The 14,778-nt window shown below is 43.6% G+C and overlaps 1 protein-coding gene across 2 annotated transcripts in view; it reads right to left on the bottom strand.

Annotated features, from left to right (window-relative positions):
- Positions 1 to 14,778, bottom strand: part of KMT2A (lysine methyltransferase 2A) — a 1,244,888-nt gene that overhangs the window by 1,093,859 nt on the left and 136,251 nt on the right. For both annotated transcript variants that reach the window (XM_069224744.1, XM_069224745.1), the window contains exon 3: positions 8,581 to 11,231. In XM_069224744.1, the coding sequence (XP_069080845.1) occupies positions 8,581 to 11,231 (2,651 nt within the window). The remainder of the gene's footprint in view (positions 1 to 8,580; positions 11,232 to 14,778) is intronic.

The following is a 14,778-nucleotide window of genomic DNA, read 5'->3' as shown; positions in this document are numbered from 1 at the left end:
GGCCGTTCGGCATCACTTAGCTATGCACCAAGCACGTTATTGCATTTAGGCTAGTCAATTTTGAAGCATTGCCCTTAATGTTTGATGGCACCAAATGTTTAAGATGTAACTACACACATCCTGATCACTGGTGTTTAAAATCGTTCTGTTTACCTTAATTGTTGTGTGCATTTTATTTTTAGTTTAGCACTGGTTGTGGGTGTATTCACAGGAGATGACATGGTTACATTTCTTAAAAACCTGCAAAATGATGGGTTTCACCTGCACAGATTACAGAGGGTGGGTTTATAGCCTGTTCATTTAGTTGGGATTTTCATTGCTTTTACTTTGGATGGGTTAGCCGGTGATAATGGTGTTAATGAGTCAGTTTTGTATTTTAGAAGGTACGAAGAATTTTGCAGTATGCTATGTGATTTTATTTTAGTTTCAGTGCATGCTTATTCATTTTTATTTTGCATGGGTAAGGCACTTTCATTTGCGTTTTAGATATGTTTGGGTATATGCTAGGAAGTGTTTAATTTTTGTGTTTAAACATGGGGTATTATAGGAGTACAAATTTAACAAAGTACAAGTTAAACTTTTTAAATGTTATATTATGTGCAATGGGATGTGGAATTTAAAGGTTCCTTATGATCGGTTTTGTAGTTTCCTTGGATGAAGGGCTTTCAGCCCAAAATGCATTGGGTTTACATCAGTTGGGTTGTTTGGAATGAGGAGTGGATTCGGACATGTTTGGAAATAAAGCTTGGCATTTCCATTACATTTGAAAATTGGATACACGCTACCTTCGCATTATATGTTGAACGTGGCATAAAGCACGAAAGATTGGATTACCTGGATGAAATAGGATTCTTCATTTGGTTGTTCTATATTTCAGCAGAGTGTCTGGGTGCTGGGCACACACCAGCTTGTTTTGAAGTACACCCACTTGCCAGGCCCAAACCTTCCCTTTTACTACATGTAAGTAAGCCCTAAAGTAGGGCTGAGGGAGTCCCATGGGGACAGTGCAGTGCATTTAAAAGGTAAGACATGTACTGGTGTGTTTTACATGCCCTGATATTAAAAGACTTCTAAATTCAGTTTTCACTATTGCAAGGACTACCTCTCCTATAGGGTAACATGGGGATTGCCTCGAAATATCTTAAGTACATTTTCCCATTGGGATCAGATATAGAGTTTGAGATATCTGAACTCACAATTTAAAAATACATCTTTTGGTGAAGTTTTTTTTCTAATTATAAGTTTGAAAATGCCACTTTTAGAAAGTGGGCATATTCTTGCTTAACCATTGTGTGCCTCTGCTTGTGTGCTGAATACACTTCTGGAGCAGGAGTTGGGCTGTTTGTGAGTTCATTCTAAAGAGTCACACAAAGGGAGGTGAGGTGTGCCCTGCATATCCTGATGGCCCATTGCCAGGCTAATGGGTCTTCCGGGGCTAAAGTGGTGGGAGGATGTGACACTTGCACCTGATTAGGGCTGTGCCTGTTCTCTCACAAAGCATTCTCCAACCCTCTGGAGTGTGTCTAAGGCCAGGGCAGGGAAAGGCAAGGTCTTGCACACTAAAAAGACTTCTCTTTGAAGTTTGCCTACTTCAAAGACGGAAATGAGTACAAGTACTGGACCTCTGACACCACAAAGTTAGAATCCTTCTGGGCTGAAGAAAATCTGCCAGGAAGAATAGCTGGATGCTGTCGAAAGGACTGCCACTCTGCTTGTTGCTTTGTTGTGCTGGCATGGTGTTTCTGTCCTGGGAGGGAAGACTGGACTTGGCTTCCTACATCCTGCTTCCAAAGGTTCTCCAAGAGCTTGGACTGAGCTTGCCTCCTGTAAAAAAAAAAAAAAAAAAGAAAGAAAAAAAAAAAAAGTCTCGGGGACATCAAAGCCTTAATCTGCCAGCACCTGGGCTCTTCTGCTGAGAGTTCGAACTTGCCAAGTGGTGTCAACTTCAGTCCTTGTGCCCTTGGAAGTGCAAGCTGGTGATCTGAAGGAGAAAATCAATGCATCAACGTGCCAAAAGAATCGATGCATCGTTTGTCTCGGAGCGGAAGAATCTACACACCACCTACCCCGTAACCGGAGAATCGACGCAGCACCTATTTCACCGTGGTCCCATCAACACAGCTTGTCTAGATTTTCCAAACATGCTGTCTCTGCGCACCAATTTTTCATCTACCCCGCACCGCAGTAAGGAACCAGTCTGTGTGTCCAGAAGTCGACGCATCACCTTTCTTGCAACAAAAGAATCAACACATCACCTCCCCTGCCAATAAGGAATTGATGCATTGTCTCACCTGCAAGGAAAAAAATCAACGCAACACCTACCCTGTGCAGTTAGGAACTGACGCATCACTTTGCTTTTAAGGCACCTCATCTCCCTCTGTGGCTCACATCGTCTTTGTTTTTGACGCAACCCAGGTACTTTGTGCTAAAGAGAGACAGCCACTGATTTCTATGGATTAAGACTTGCTTAGACTTTTAAAAAGTGATAGCTTGATTTGTGTATGTTGATCATCTTTCCCCTCTACCCCCAGTGTATGAATGTATGGAACCTTGAGGTGAGTCTCTTGTGGCATGAATAGGCAAAAGCAGAGGTGATGGAGAGTGGTGCACAGTAGGCACTGGTGTTGGTATGATGCTCAAGGAAGTGATGGCCTTGTCCTCAGGAAGTGATGGCCTTGTCCTCTTTTCTTTTTCTTTGCAGGAATGGGAACCTCCAAGGTTTCCACAAAAGATAACTGTCTTTTGTCAGTTGTGCCCCTGAAGAAAGTGGTTTTGCAAGGATACGGCCAGTGTCCATGTGTACTATTATGTGCTTTTGTCACGAGTCCAACCTATGCAGGAGTTTTTCGAACACAGGTTCCACCTGCTTCGATGGATGCTTCAAAAAGGTGTAAGTTTTCGACTCCAAAGTTGGTTTCAACACGGACATTTTTGGGGCCTATGGTTTCAGTCCTGAGGCCGACATTTGTGAAACCAGTGTTTCGACACTGGAGTTTTGTAAAGCAGGTATCTACAGCCACACATGCCTCGAACATACATTTTCCAAAAATAAAGAAAAAAAGGGGGGGGGGGGGGGGGGGAGTGCCTCCCTGTTTCTAAAGTAATACACTACAGTCATGTTGTCTGTTTTGATCATAACTGTCTTGCTCTTTATCATTGTTTGGAAGGCTCAGTGCAACTAATGTGGCTAGGAAATTCTAATAATTGATGTATTTGAATTCTTGGCCTGAATGCCGTGTTCCTCAAATAGCTTGTTTCCAACATGGTTGCCTCAACTGATGGTCACTTGCTGGCTGTTCCACCAATGCAGGGAGTGCTATGTGCATGCCTATTTCAACAAAAGATCATTCTGCTGAACGTCCACATGTTACCACTGACTGGCAAGGCATTGCAGGAGAGGGCTCATGTGCAATCCAGGTTGTGGCACAATCGCTATGCATGATGCCATCATCCCAAAAAGTATTGTTACAGTTCTTACTGATATCGGGAAAGTAGACTGAAAGAAGGGCAGTAGCTGCTGAAATGTTGTCACTCTCTGGGGTTGGAGCATGCTCTCCCATTACACTATTCAGTACTGACCCAAGAAATGGTTAGATCTGTCAAGGATGCAGCTGAATTTGTTTTCACATTGATTGTGAAGCCTGATCTGTGTAAATGATTCAGTGCCATCTGAGTATGTGCTAGGCATTTCTGTTTGCTGCTGGTCTTGATCAGCCAGCCGCTTAGATAAGGGAAGATTTGGACACCTTTTCTTCCTGGGGTGAGCTGCGATCACAGCTATTCATTTTATAAAGACGCCTGGGCTGTTGTAACTCACAGGGGTGTACTGTGTACTGGTATTGTTAACCACTTACATCAATTCTTAAGAATTGGGGATGGACAGGATGAATTGGGATACGGAAATATGCATCTGAGGTCTAGAGCAGTCTTGACGTCTCCCTAATATATCAGTGGGTTGATATTCCTGTAAGATGGTCATATGAAAATGCTCTGACAGAATAAATTGGTCTAGTGACCTGAGATCCAATATAGGTGGAAGTGTTTCTTCTGTTTTTTTTTTGTATTGTGAAGTTCATTGAGTACACCTTCTGCCCCTTTCTTGAAGTTGTATTGTTGTTCTTTAAAGGACAGCCTGATGTTGGCTGCAAGACCTGTGTCTTGGATGTATGTTTGGTGGGTTGGTGTGAAATTCAAGACAATAGCCTCTTTGGACTTTTTGGAACACCCAATGATCTGAGGTTATTTCCTCCCAGTATAGATGAAAATCTTTTATTCGCTCTCTTACTAGTGTTATATGTTTGAGGGGAGCCCTGGACAAGTCGCTGCAAGGTGGTTGTAGTTCCTTTTTGGGATTCAGCTTTGACTTAATCTCTCAGATTGTTACCTCTGTAACCCTTTGTGTACCCTCCCTGGTGTGTATGGGATGTTTGTCCTGATTTGGGCAAGCGCCTTGCTTAGGGCCTATGAAAAAATCCCCTGGAGACAGATGTTTCATGGACTTGCCTATTTTGGTGACCACCTTGATTTCTTTCTAACATTTCATCCACATGAGGCCATTAAAAAAAAAAAAAGAAAAAAAAGAGTCCCCTACCAAACAAAATGTTAAGTTGGTGGTGCACCTCTGGTTTAAACCTAACACACTTAGCCAGGGGCAGAATAGGAGGCTAGCATTTATACCTCTTAAAGCTTATTCAGCTGCATCAAGTGTGCAGCAGATGTTTGCATTTGAGAATCTTCACTACCACTCCTAGCTCTTCCTTACGCTTTCTACATGTTTTGGGCAGATGCTTTTGAAAGTGCTTCTATCTCTTTCCCAATGGAATCTGTCATACCTTCACAGCAACAACTGAGTTGGTGATATGCAAGTGAACTGGTGCAGCATCTCTTTTCCTCTCTGCATCTGTACATGCGTTATCTTTATCAGTTGGTGGGGCACCCCCAGTTGTTTGCACAGGCACCATCTTCCTAGCTGTATAAACCACTAGTCTGTCTAGTAGAAAGCAGAGATCTTATGTATATGGGGTACTCATGGCAAGCCTTACACTTTCTTCTATCTGGTGGGTGACTACATGAGCGCCAATAGGATCTTTAAAATTATCAGGAGCTGAATTCATCATCCCATTTAACACTGGCAGAAACTGAGCACTGCGCACAGTTTTTAGCAGGGCCTCTGAATGGGTATCGTCTTCCTCTTCCACAGCATGCATAAAGGCATTTTGGCAACAAGTCACTGAATTACACCAACACAAGCTGTTGCATCACCCCAGGGGGGATTATTTTACAGGATAAAGCTCAATATCTGGATCCTCTGGAAGTTCTACGTTATGGTCCTCCCATGAGGAGTCATCTGAGCCAGGTGGATGGTTGTACGGCTCTCCTTTCCCATATTAACTACCGGGTTCCGATAAGGAATGAGTAGACCCCTCTGGCGATTGTGAAGGAGGCATAGAAGGCAGTGGTGAACCTGCCCTTGGTGGTGCTTGTGGTGGTGGTAAAGGAGTTGGAAAGGGTGCAGCTCACAGTCTCAGCCACTGGCAATCAGTTATGGCTACATTGCACTCCATCATATTTCACCCATAATTTCATTTCAAACAGAGACCAGCCATATGCAAATAAGGCTTGGTCCTGCTCCAACAGAAAAGTCCCACCCAAAGTGCCAGGTCAGATTCCTTCTCAACAGGAACACAAACACCACCAAACCTGTTTCAAAAGGAATGTATAAACGTTAGGCTCCTCCATACTTTTAGAAGACAAGTTTTAGAGTGGCAAGTATGTATCACACCAAGAATCCATTTTTGCAGATGTCATTTTCTTATGGGTCTCTAGCCCCTTTAGTTTTGATACCTTCCCGGTCTCTCTGCCTCTTTTTAGAAATGTGAATAACAGACTCAAGTAATTTGCCGAGTGGCTCTCAAAGACATTCTGTAAAGCAAAGGCTGATCCTTGATTTCTTCACCTCATTTGGAATGCTCATCCACAAACACTGAAAACATGGCGAGCAGGAGCCTGAAGAAACCAGAAGTAGCAAAGAATTTACTGAGCCAACCCTCGCAAACAGATCAATAAATATTTACATGCATGGCATGCACAAACGTTGTTCATCACATTTTCCTCCGTATTGGCAAAGAAGACTTAAAGGCAGATAAAAGGATTACATTTTATATGGAAAGTGGTTAATAAAGAACAGACAGACAAACAGAGCAATCATAGACCGTACTTTTAAAATGTAACAGTCCCTTGTGCATTCATCGGAAGCAGTTCTTGGAATATGTAACGGTATATCAAATAGCACAAGGTGACATGCTAGAAGACTCCCCACCACGGTTGAAGCCAAAGCCCACTCTTTGTAAATTTCTGAACAATTAGTAATATGGTTAAAGAAAGTTGTGCTCTGAAGCTAGACCTAAATCCAAAGTAAATCTGTTTGGTAAGGAAGGTCCAAACACTAAGTCTGCTGAAAAGGAAAGAAAATGTAAGAAAAACCAACATAATACAAAAAGATATAGAGATCTTTAGCCATCAATAAAATGGATAAAACATTGGAAAGTTCTAATGATCCTTTTACAAAGAACCATAATAAATCACCACAAGACTGTTAATTGTGCTGCATGGTGAGACTGTGGTGCTCAAAGGTAGCAGTGAAGTTACTTGAGGTTTTGTACATGCGAGATTTCCCACCTACAACAACCATTATCCTTTGTTATTTTTTTTTTCATTTAAAGAAGGAAAATGAAAAAGGGGTTTGGGCAGCAAAATTGAATGATTCGCAATCCAATTTTAATTTTAGAGTCAGAATTTTTCATATCTTTGTTATGCATTGATTTGCAAGCTAGAAAACTGAAACCAAATGTCTTTCAGTGGGCATTAGGTTTACTTGAGTTTTTCTCTTTGGTTTTAAGTGTTGCAGGACCCTGCACATGTGCAGGACGATTCAGAGTTCATTAACATTAATGAAAATTCTTCGATGGAGAAAATACAAGACTACTACAAGCCATGTGTCAAACCTTTCAAAGAGGTTAGAAAGGTCTAAACATTGAGAGAAATGTGTTCACATTGGCAGACATATTTATTCCCCCCAATGCTTCCAAACGGTCCCTTTCAGTCAAAAGCAGGCATGTACATAAGGCAACTGTGCATTCTTAAAGCACACACTTCCTCCAACTACGCATACAATTATTCAATTGCAACAACTATGAAAACATTCCAATTCAAAAGCTGAGATATCAGGAACCACTCCTCCACAAACGGCATCCAGTACAAATATTTCCTGACTACTGTAAAACAAAAGCACTAAGAGTTTATCATCAATTTCACAGTGCTACTGGTGAGTTTGTCCTATCACCTTCTTCAATTAATTTTCTCTTTTCTTCTTTAACTTGTATCTACTGCCTTAAATGCAATGTTCCCAAGTTGGATAGTCACTTCTCAAACGAAAGCAGCAGCTGTATGTTTTGTCAGCATCTCATTCGTATATGCACTTTGTCATTCTGCACTTTTTACAACCTTACGTTTACATAGCTCATGATTTTTCTTTTCAGCATGTTAAAATGGCTAAATGTGGTGGCAAAGTATTGTCATAATTGTGCACATGTAAAAGGAGGCTCTTACATAAACATAAATTCTGTCAACTCATTTTTATGCATTTCTTTGTTATTTTTACAATCAAAATAAACGTGTTATTGTTACTTTTAACAGGCACTTGTACAGCAGACAATTTGCCATATTGTATAGCATCATGGTGTCCTTTGATAGACCAATGTATAAGACTATCAACAAAGACTTAATGCTTCACGGAGGTGGATCACCCAAAGTGTTGAAGATTGAGGATGCCCTCATCTTGCAAACCTTGGCTCCAAAATTCATGAAGGTTGTGAGAAGCAGACAACTGTTTCATCCCCTTGGAATTATATAACAATACAAGCAAGCTCATGATGATGAAGCTATATTTACTGCTGACATAATGAGGAAAGGACGCTCTAACCTTCCCTGAACTGTTGCACTTTTGAGCACCTTAGTGGCTTGCTTCTCACCACAATAGCATTCAGACAACAGCGTTAATACATAGGAGCCTCTCAATCCCTGTATAAAAGCCTGTCTCAAACTTTCTTTTTACAGGCGACTTGTGATGTCACTATTAATGAGGAAATTAAGTAGCTGCTCAACTGTAATAAGTTATCAAAGTTGAGTATTGGCGTCATAATGCCTGCTGCCAGCAGGGAAGGTGAAAAGCAGATCAAGGTGCATCATTACAGCTGCAGCTGAAGCAAAGCTACAAAAACTGGCTTTTGATTTGTATTATTTTATCTCAGAGGAATGAAAAAACCATCTGCCCGTACATTTTAAGGATACTACAAGTCACCTCAGAGTTCCATACCTTTATAAAATTAACTTGACCTTCGGTCTCCTTTCTCTATATGGTCACAGAACTCCTCAGTGACTGCAATATCGACTTAACGTCCAGCAGAGGGTAGTTTAACCCCTAATAATGGGGAAGTACCAGCTGAGCAATACTCCACACTCTTAACAAGAGAAAAAGATGGGAAAGTACACAGGCATTCTGTACACAGACTGATAGAATACCTGAGTTTTGGGCTGATCAGGGTGCCTCATGGACTTGCTCTTTTCGATCTTGCACAGCTGCGCTTTGGCCTTTTTCAAAAGGCTAGCCACTCGCTTATCCGTCATGGGAAGCTTATCTACTTGAGCCAACATGGAATTTATGGAAGGCTTGACGTTTCCAACAGCATTTGGGGTGGGACTCGAAAGGCAGGGAGTGTTCTCTATGACAGGGGGTGCAGGAAAGCGTTCTTCTGGAACCTTGTCTAAAGCACTTCGACCTTTCTTGGAAAGTTTGCTTTTAGTGCCCGCTCCATCACTGAGGACTGTCGCTGGGGACATGTTGTCAGTCACCATTTCTGCAGCTGTTGCCTTCTTTCTGCCTGCGGCCTTTTTCATGGGTGAGAACTCTTGGCCACCGGAGGTGCTAAGCCTTTCTTTTGACACTCTGTTGATGGAAAGGTGACCAGTGTCTCCCTGCACTTCTGGGCCCTTTTTTTGCTTCTCTTTGCATGACTCACGCTTATTCTCCTTCTCCTTTGAGCGCTCCTTTTCCCTGCTCTTTCTCTCCGAGCCCTTAGCTGCCTCTTTTTCTTTGGAGGGCTCTACTGGCACACTCTCTCTGTGCCTCCCTCGCTCATTCTGGGGACCTGATGGGAACCAAGGGAAAAGAGGAGCAGAGCTTTTAGAGAAGTGTTCAGCCGGAGAGCTAGTCTGCTTTCTCAGTCGTGGGCTCTTTTCAGTAGATTCCCCAGATGGTGAAAGGGGAGTGGAAGAAAATGTGAAAGTCGAGTTTAAGGCACTGGTGGTCAGAGAGCTAACGGAAATGCTAGTTAATGAAGAAGAGTTGGGCAACTGAGGGGCGAGAGGAGAAAGCTCAGAATTACTAAACCTTCGGCTTCTTGTCCGCATGGAGTGGGAAGGAGATCTGGGCTCAGATCTTATTGGACTGAAGACCCTCCTGTTTCTTCTCCTTGAAGACATCCCCGAAGCAGATCCAGTTGAGCGGCCAACAGCAGAAGGAAGAGTTACAGATTCAAAAATTCTGGAGTGGGCTTCACTTGGAGTGAACCTTGCTGCTCGTAGCAGGGGGCTTCTTTTGTGCACATCATATCTCCGTTCACCATGGAGAGCAGAAAACAAACGCCCGTGCCCAGCTGCACCATGGGGGGAGAAGCCAGAGGCTGAGGTCAAGCCAACATCCTCTGCAGTCAGAGGTGGAGGTCTGAAATTATCAAATATTGGTTTGCGAATAAGCCCTTCTTTGGCATACTTTGCAGAGGAGAAATACTGCAAATCCGCTCGAGAACGCTTCAATGACGTCCATTTAAATGTGGGTTCCCGTAGGATGGATCTACGCTTCTCATGCATGGGAAGAGTCGAAGACAGGAAGGAAGAGGTTAGTGGCATTGTTGGAGGCATTAGCCATGGAGTGTGGTCCGAGAGGCTGGAAGTGTGATGAAGACCAGGCGTAGGAGTCAGTAAAGGCGGGGGGGGAGAGGAGGAAGCTTGCTTCTGGGAAACAGCCTGAACAGATGCCAACCTTTTAGCTGTGCGCAAACCAAAAGATCTCTCAGAAATGGTAAGCCTTCTGCTTCTGCGGTCATGAGTCTCAGTTTCTGGAGATGGCGGGCAGGGCATGGGCAGGTGCATGTCAGGAGTGTGGGTCCGCTCATTTGAGAGAACCTGCATCTCTTCTGACGCCTGAGAATCCGTGGATGTATCAACACTCGGGCTGCTGGACCTAGAGTCATCAGAGGACATCTGAGAGGAATGCTGGGACAATGCACTGGACTTTTCGCTAGAGCCACAGGAGGCAGTGCTGAAACGGCTGTTCGGTGTCGACTCAAGTCGTGATATTTTTACTGGGGGATCATAGTTCTCATCTTCAATGAACCTCTTGGGAGTCTTGATAATCCGGGAAGAGATAGCACTAACCACAGGCATGATAAACTGACGGATGTGCTTGAGCTGCGTCCTCCCCTTCCGACCTTGTAGCTTTGCTGCTTCTTTCTCTATTTTCTTTTGGGCTCCCTTCTTTGCCCTCTGCAGGAGCTGTTTTGCTATGGTGGCATCTGTCCTTTTAGTGGAGGGGATAACCCTGACAGGTTTCACCCGACGTGGACTCTGTCTGAATGCCCCTTTTGACTCGGTAACAAGGGACGATGCCAACTTCTCTTTCCGAGCCCGCTGGGTTTTCTCCAGAGGGCTAATAACTTGCTCGGCTGGGGCCTCTCTCAAGCGTGTGGAAGACGGAGGTCGTCCCCGTCGGCGGACAATGGGGACCACTGCCTTCCTGCCAATCTGAAGCTTACCAGTCTTGAATTTAGACTTCAGGGGTGACAGTTTCCCAGTACGTAGCTTCCTGATTTTGGCTGCATGCTGAAATGCAGTGGAAGGAATGTGCTTAATTTTCTTAAAGTTCTCCCTATCACTCTTCATAAACCCAGGAACCTCCTTCTTTTGGGATAATCTGAATTTGACATTATGCAGAATAGGAGGTCGTCCACGTCGCTTTTCTCCAAGTTTTGTTTCAGTTTTTTTCGCTCTCTCCACAGATTTGGTTTCCGTTTTGCTCGCAGGTGGTAATGTGGCGGGAGATTTGGAGTGGTCAGTGGAACTCTGAACTGCACAGGCTCGTGGTCTTCCACGGGGCTTACGTGGACTGGGTGGAACTGGAAGAAGCATAAAAAACAGACAACATTAAGCATATTACAATTTTTCATGGGTTCTCTAATCACAGTGCACAGAACTGAAAAAATTAGGGCAATGCTAAGCGTACAGAGGTCCCACAAGCAACGACCCTGCTGGAGTGTCCCATCTCAGACTAACTAAAATGTTGAGTACAGATACTGAAAAGATAGTGAAATCTTTCAGCTTTAATCCTAGCTCTATTTTCAGGTCGAATCATACAAACAACAGTTAGGATACCTGTGGTTCTAAAGGAAGTTCAAAAAAGGGAGCTAAGCGCCATGATTCCAGGGCACTATCTGCATCTCTAACAATGAGGCTAACATTTAGGGTAGCTGGGCTACTGGAACTGAAAGCCTTTGAAACAACAAGGACTTGTGTGTTTTAATCCCAAACTCTAACCACATGCTTAAGTGAGGACTGCAAATCTCTTATACCAGTAATAACATCAACTACGTATCCTAGGCTCTAGTCTCAGATTTTACAATGTAGGTAACAGCCAAAACGAATTCCTACAGCACAGGGTCTTGGTAGACCTTTTTTGGATTTAATCCTACATCCAACAGTGGGACAGGAAACCACTCTGTGGACTATAATGTTAACTAACAAACTATTTATCTATAGGTTTTGCTCTAATTTTATGGTAGCTAAGTTATCACAAGAAACTTCACAGCTTGAGACAGCCAGAATCAAAAGATGGTATTTGTAGCTTGCTGACACTGCAGACATAGCCAGCAGTGTACAAGCCTAAAAAGATAACCCAGCAAATCACAGTAATGCCTGCTGTGCTTCTAATATATTCTAAAATGACAGTGCTGCTTCCCGCACTTCTACTACATCATTAACAGGTACAGACATCTATAGCACTTATAATATACCCTGAATCAGCACCACTACTTGCTGTGCTTCTAAGATGCCCAGCACCAGCTGCTGTGTCTTAATTATCCGCTGAATTGGAAGCATTGTTTGGTGGGGTGCATCAAATATAGGCTGAATAGTCCTCGCTCAAATAGTTGATTTTCCTCGGCTATTCAGACCCAAACCTATGTCTTCATAGGATCTCCTCCTGATGTAACCATTTTCCTAATTGCCCCCTGCAGTTTAATGGAGGGCTGTTGCCCATACCACTGTCTCCGGACAGCGGTGTGAGGATGGGTCATGAAGTGTGGCACCTCAGGGTGGGCGAGGCTTTCATCCTTAAAATTGAACAGACTGGTTAGAGGCACACAGCATTAACATTGACCCACTCCTGTAATACTTTTTGGGACTACAGACCACTAGAATATTTTGTGCATGTACTATTTCTAGGAGACTGCTTTGTGGGCATATGTTTTCTCCTTTGCTCCCTAAAATGATTTTGCAAGATACATACGCAATGATCCCTTTTATCCCTAATCTACACCAAATACTTTAAATTCATATTCTATTGGAACCTGATAAAACAGAAAACAAATGAATAAAACTAACATGCTGACATGACCAGTGACTATTTAATAATCAGACATTTCTGACACCAATTAGGATCATTGGTAGAGTGCATTAACATATAACAGGAGCAGGACAGTTTGTGGAAACTGCTGGAAAGAAGGATCATATTGACTTGTAGAAAGATGCATTTCAGTCAAGTAAAGATTAAAGCCTCAAGCTGCAGAAAGAAAATGTTACTTACCTTTGGTAACAATCTTTCTGGTAGAGACTATCTATCCACAGATCCCTCAACGTTTGATTATTTCCCAGGCATCACTGTATCCAGAAGCTTTTAATCAGTAGCTCTGCGTGCCCGAAGGTGGCGGGTTGTGGTCCACACCTATACTATTCCTCCCCAGAATTTTGTGCAGTGTTTATATAGGCATCACTCCCACACACTAATGTCAGATGTTTTTGAGCCTGTCTGCACCCCCCAAAACACAGAGTCCCAAAAGCAAATTGGTATAAAGTCTGCTGATTCCTAGATATGGGATCTTAATAATGGATAGAGTCCAAACCACAGAACAGGGACGATGGGAGGGTCAGTGAGGAATCTGTGGCTAGAGTCTTTACCAGAAAAGGTATTACCAAAGGTAATTTGTTCTTCTGATAGAGACTTTTAGCTGCAGATTCCTCACCGTCTGAATAGATACCATATCAATAATTGTTCGGAGATGGGTCTGTGGATGGACTCCAATCAGAAAGTTCTGTAGAACCAAGTGGACAAAAAGCCCCTCTCAGCAAACTTTACTGTCCATTCAGTAATGCTTTGTGGAAGTATGGAGGGATGCCCAACAGAGCCACCTGGCAAAGACAGGAATTCTGTGCGCCAACTCAGTTGTAGCAGGTTTGGCTCTGGTAAAATGAGCATGCAGTCCTTCTGGAGGCTGTTTCTTTGTCAATGCAATCTAACAGGATATGGATCTCTTCTGCACAGCCTTGCCTTTTTTCACTCCAGTGAAACCACAGAGCATATCGTCCATCTGGTGGCCTCTAATACAATCTATGGAGAAGCTCAGCGCTCTCTTGTGGTTCAAGTCATTAAGTCTCTCCTCCTCCTTAAAGGGGTGAGGTGGACAAGAGAATACCAGCAGGGTGACGATCTGACAGGCATGAAATGGCGTCTCAACTTTCAGCAGGAAGGCTGTCTGCGTCCACAGAACCAGTTTGTCTGCGAAGCAATAAGTGAATGGAAGACTGACTGAGCCTGAAGCTCATTCACACTTCATGCTGTGGTGATGGCAAAGAGTCTTGATAGGACGGAGCCATAAGGACATCTATGAAGTGGCTCAAACAGAGTACACGTCAGAGAAATCAGGGCCATATTAAGGTTCCACTGGCCCATGACGACGGAAGAAGGGGGAAACGTTTTGCAGCCCTTTAAAAAATTGCATCACAACCAGGCACTGCTGATCTGGCAACCTTAAAATGCCGAAGGATAATCTATAACTGTGCCCAAGGCAAAGCCTTGCTTGACAAAAAAGGCAACACATAAGAGAGCATCAGATAACTTGGCCTGGCAAGGTTCAATCTGGCGTGTGCTACACCAAGGTACATATCTGTCGTAATGAGGGGAGTACACAGTTTTCAATGAGGAACACCTGGCTTCCAAGATAACAACCACCTAGGGAGGAAGGTTGAATGTGTTCAGCGGTCGTCGCTCAATTTCCATGCATGATGGTGCGCTGCAAAACCCTGACCTGTTGGTTTAACAGCAGGCCCTGCTGAAGGGGAAGCCTGACTGGAGGACAAATGTTCAATCCCAGGATATTTGGATACCATACTCTCCCTGCCCAATCCGGAGCCACTAGGATGAATTGGGTCCGATCAATCCTGATATTCTTGAAAACTCGGAGATAGGAGGGGTATCAATGGATAATACAGGAGTCCAGAGTTCCACTCGAGGCAGAAAGTGTCCGCGAGCCAGTGATGCCCTGGAAACTCCAATGTACACTGCATGTTCTCAGCAGTAGCAAAGAGATCAAGCCAAGGCTCACCCTATTCATGGAAGAGAAGTTACGCCACCCCCAGGGTGGAGTTGTCATTCGTGACCTGCTACGCATC

This window comes from Pleurodeles waltl, chromosome 3_1, assembly GCF_031143425.1.
Source record: "Pleurodeles waltl isolate 20211129_DDA chromosome 3_1, aPleWal1.hap1.20221129, whole genome shotgun sequence".
In the NCBI taxonomy this organism is placed as follows: Eukaryota; Metazoa; Chordata; class Amphibia; order Caudata; family Salamandridae; genus Pleurodeles; species Pleurodeles waltl.
Note: the sequence above shows the minus strand (reverse complement) of the source record. Positions and strands in the feature narration are given on the sequence as shown.